Genomic DNA, 4525 nt, shown 5'->3' with positions numbered 1-4525 from the left:
AAGAGGGGAGGAGCTCACTAGGAACGGCGAGCCCCCTCAGACGCTGCTGTCGGTGGGGGGGTGCCTTTCCAGACATTGGGCAGCATGGCAGTGGTACGGAGCGGAGACCTGGGTAGTGGATGTCCTCCGTGAGGGATATTCCCTACCTTTCGCGTCCCCGCCTCCCCTCACCGACACTCCAGTCCATTTTCCTTCCTTTTTCCAAGACCCCCTGAAGAAAGAAGTGCTTCTTCAGGAGGTCGGAACGATGTTGAGCAGGGGCGCCATCGAAGTCATCGAGGATCGATCTACAGCAGAATGTTCCTCGTGGAGAAGGCCTCCGGCGGCTGGAGACCAGTGATTGATCTCTCTTCCCTGAACCGTTTCGTTCGTCAGACACGGTTCACGATGGAGACGGTGCGTATGGTACTGTCTGCAGTCAGGGAGAACGATTTCATGCTGACGGTCGACTTGATGGATGCGTACTTCCAAGTACCGGTTCATACATCGTCTCATTGGTACCTTCGCTTTACCCTCGACAGGGTGGTTTACCAGTTCAAAGTTCCCTCTTTTGGTCTGTCGACCGCTCCACAGGTGTTCACGAGGGTATTCACCCTCATTTCGGTTTGGGCCCATTTGCGCGGGATACGCCTTCTGAGGTATCTCGACAATTGGTTAGTCCTGACAAACTCCCGCTTGCAATCGCTACAGGACAGGGATCGTCTCCTCGAATTGTGTCATGAACTGGGAGTCGTGATCAACTTCCGGAAGTCCGATCTAATTCCCAAGCAGAAAGTTCAATACCTGGGCATGCTGATCGACACGGCAGCAAGCAGAGTCTTCCCCTCGCAGGCTCAAATCAACATGTTCAGGAAGGTAGTGAGGCAGTTCCTATCACAACAGGATCAACCTGCTCAACAGTGGCAGGTCGTAATCGGCCACCTGTCGTCGTTGGAGAAACTCGTTCCACATGGGAGACTCCACATTCGGTCCCTCCAGTGGAGGCTGAGGGATTTCTGGGATCAGTCCCTGGAGCCCCAGTTGGTTCTCATCCCCATCCCGCAGGAGGTGAGGGACGATCTCGCCTGGTGGTTGGATGTCAGGAACCTGTGCATAGGGACACCCCTGTCCCCTCGCCCCACCAGACTTGCTTCTTTTCTCAGATGCATCGAAGGAGTGCTGTGGAGCTCACCTGGAGGAGTTGCTGATGGTGAGCATGTGGGACCGTCACGAACGGCACCTTCACATCAACGTCCTGGAGATGAAAGCAGTGTTCTTGGGTCTCCAGTGCTTCCAGGATCGTTTGGTGGGACACTCAGTAGCATTGATGAGCGACAACACGACCGTAGTGGCATACATCAACAAGCAGGGGGGTCTTGTCTCTCGAGCCCTTCACGAGTTGACGTTGCAGGTGCATCAATGGGCAGTCGCCCACTCAGTGGTCCTGTCAGCCAGGTACATTCTGGGCAAGAGGAACGTCCTGGCAGACACGCTCAGCCGTAGGGATCAGATAGTGGGGTCTGAGTGGTCTCTCCATCAGACCGTAGCGGACACACTTTTCAGTCTGTGGGGCATCCAGTGATCGACCTGTTCGCCACCCGGTACAACAGAAATCTTCCGACCTTCTTCTCTGTCATACTGGACTCATGGGCAGCCACAGAGGACGCATTCCAACACTCGTGGGACAACCTCGAAGTGTATGCCTTTCCTCCATTCTGTCTCCTTCGTCCAGTTCTCAGTCGGGTGCTGGGATTGACGAACCTTCGGACGATCCTAGTAGCCCCAAGCATCCGGAAGCCGCTTGGTATCCAGACCTGCTGGCTCTGCTCTCCGACGTTCCAAGGGAACTCCCCATCTGGCACAATCTGCTTCGTCAGCCTCACGTAGAACTGTACCACCACGCTGTGGCTTCCCTGTCTCTTCTCGCCTGGAGGTTACCCACCATCTCTTGCGAGCGAGAGGTTTTTCTCGCCGAGCACCGACAGAGATGGCGGGATACCTCAGGAAGTCCTCTGCAGCAGTTTACCAGGGTAAGTGAGCCGTCTTCTGTGGTTGGTGTCATAGATGGGGTTATTCCCTGGCCGGAGCCACTCTTCAGCAAGTAGTGGATTTCCTTGTCTTTCTTCGTTGGGAAAAGCTCTTATCGGTTTCAGCAGTGAAAGGATACAGGGCAGCTTTAGCCTTGGTCCTGAAGCTGAAAGGCATCAATATTTCATCATCCCTGGAAATATCCTTGGTGATGAAGAGCTTCGAATGGTCTTGCCCACCCAGGGAGCTGAGGCCCCCCGAGTGGGACGTGTCTCTCGTTTTGCAGAGCCTTACTCGCGCCCCTTACGAGCCGCTACGAGAAGCCACAGACAGGGATCTAACCCTCAAGACCGTCTTCCTTTTAGCCCTGGCTTTGGCGAAGAGGATTAGCGAATTGCAGGGACTTTCCTTTGCAGTCAAACACTGGAGGGGGTGGGGATTGATAATGCTTGAATTTGTCCCAGAATTTGTAGCAAAAACTCAAAACCCAACGGTCCCTGATGTTCGGTTTGAGTCTTTTACTATCCTTTCCCTCAATGACTTTGTAAATAATGACCTTGACAAGTTACAGCACTATCTGAAGAGAACACGGCATCTCAGGCCTGAGTGTCGGCGACTCTTCGTTAGCACCGGACCCCCAAGAAGGAAGTGTCTAAGAACACGATATCTTTCTGGCTTCGTGAGGTTATCAAAAAGGCATATGCGGCGGCTGGCGAGGACGTTGCCAGCCCCCTACACCCCTGTGCTCATGAAATCAGGGGGATTGCGCCCTCCCTAGCATTATAGAAGAACCTGTCGGTCCAGCAGGTACTAAGGGCAGGGGTGTGGTCATGCCAGACCACATTCACCTCTTCTTACCTAGGAGACGTTACACATCGGTCCTTGGACACTTTTTCCTTGGGTCTGGTGGTGGCTGCTCAACAAGTTGTGTAACCACCCAGCTCCCGTAGGGACAGAGTTGGTCTCGTCTGTTGTACATGAGTGAGTGGGTGTGACCGGTGAGTGACTGGCTCCCCCATCTTCCCCTATCATCCTACCCTTCTTCCCTCAGTCAGAGAGTTAGGCCATACAAAGCTGAACCAGACGTCTGACGCAGGTGAGTTTCATTACTTGAGTGTCCTGTCTTTGTTACCTTCCAGGTACTCATTAGATGTAATGTCCCCCCTTTCCCCTGCAAGGCAGGGAGAGGGGTTGCGGGCTAATTATCAAACCCATTCCTTATGTTGGTCCTTAGTCCCCAACATTTCCCACTCACCTCTAGTGTCAGTGGGAATGGTCCTTCCTGGCTTTCGTCTCGCTGTGCGGTCGCTTACTGCCGTAACCTCGCCACAGCAAGGACGGTCTAGTAGACTGGCTGGTAGCACGACGGTTCTCATAATGGTGCTCTCGGTCCAGTGGCCATGTCTCCCTGGCTCTTACCCCAGGTGTATATGAGGTGTGTTGAATTCCCATTCATTCAGAGACCTCCACTCAGATTCCTCCCACTGAATCTTGAGTCCCCTTATGTAAAGGACTGAGGGTTTGTATTTGTGTAGGAACAAATTGCATTTTTTAAGGTAAAATGCATTTTCCTAACATACAAACCCGAGGTCCTTTACTCAGGTTACCCACCTCAGCCGCTCCACAATCTGCCCTAGACCAGAAAGCAAATTGATGCGCGAATCTGGGCGGTTAGCACCGTGGGTTCCCCACAGTTGCCAGCCTCATGCCCAGCTTGTTAGTTTTTTGTGGCCTATGTTCAGCTACGCCGAAAGTATCCCCATATGTAAAGGACCTCGGGTTTGTATGTTAGGAAAAATGCATTTTACCTTAAAAAATGCGATATTTTTGGTCTCACATACTTGCCCCATTTTCTGTAAATAAACCCCTTTTAAATGTAAAAGAATTCTAATTCCAAATTGGCGACCTTCATTATTTACGTAAATCAAGGAAAATTCTAAGCTAAGTTCCAGTAGTATTCCTTTTGATCATAATCGGGGACCCCCCTTGGCACCGAAGGCAGTCTATAATAATAAATTGTCCAAAATTCCGTCCCCCCAAGGACCCCGTTTATGAATATATATATATATGAGGTCACAGTTTATTAGTTTCTCATTAATATTTTGAACTTTCCTCACTATCTTCCTCTGTTTCTCAGGCAGCTTATGGGGTAAAGCACCAAAGTTTATGTTGATGCGAGTTTTATTGAATAGGACGTTTCGTCTCTCCTAGAGATGGTGAAACTGTTTCTTGAATACTTCATCAGATAAACTCCTTACTCGTAATTCAAGACCATACCCATGCGTGGTTCAAAATTAGGGGAAATTGACTATGGTTCCTTATATCACAGAAATGTGTTGTATAACACTTCTTAGTCTCGTCAGGAAAAATAATGAATTTCAGCTTTACTCGACATTTTTATGTAGTATTTTATTTCGTGTTATTGTTTACCTCGAGTTAATATAGGCAATACACACATAAATACAGTCGCATACATACACACACACATATACACACACACATATACGTGTGTGTGTGT

The 4525-nt window shown here is 50.3% G+C and overlaps 1 protein-coding gene across 1 annotated transcript; it reads left to right on the top strand.

Moving 5' to 3' along the window:
* Nucleotides 1-387: 387 nt before the first annotated feature.
* Nucleotides 388-1482, top strand: LOC136830857 (uncharacterized). The gene has a single exon (XM_067090834.1). The coding sequence runs from the start codon at nucleotides 388-390 to the stop codon at nucleotides 1480-1482; it is 1095 nt and encodes a 364-aa protein (XP_066946935.1).
* Nucleotides 1483-4525: the final 3043 nt, after the last annotated feature.

This window comes from Macrobrachium rosenbergii, chromosome 47 (assembly GCF_040412425.1).
Source record: "Macrobrachium rosenbergii isolate ZJJX-2024 chromosome 47, ASM4041242v1, whole genome shotgun sequence".
In the NCBI taxonomy this organism is placed as follows: domain Eukaryota; kingdom Metazoa; phylum Arthropoda; class Malacostraca; order Decapoda; family Palaemonidae; genus Macrobrachium; species Macrobrachium rosenbergii.
The sequence above is the reverse complement of the archived record's forward strand: the minus strand, read 5'-3'. Positions and strand labels throughout refer to the sequence as shown.

Bases quoted from the DNA above. Each gene is read 5' to 3' on its own strand.
- LOC136830857 (XM_067090834.1), top strand. From the start codon at position 388: ATGGAGACGGTGCGTATGGTACTGTCTGCAGTCAGGGAGAACGATTTC.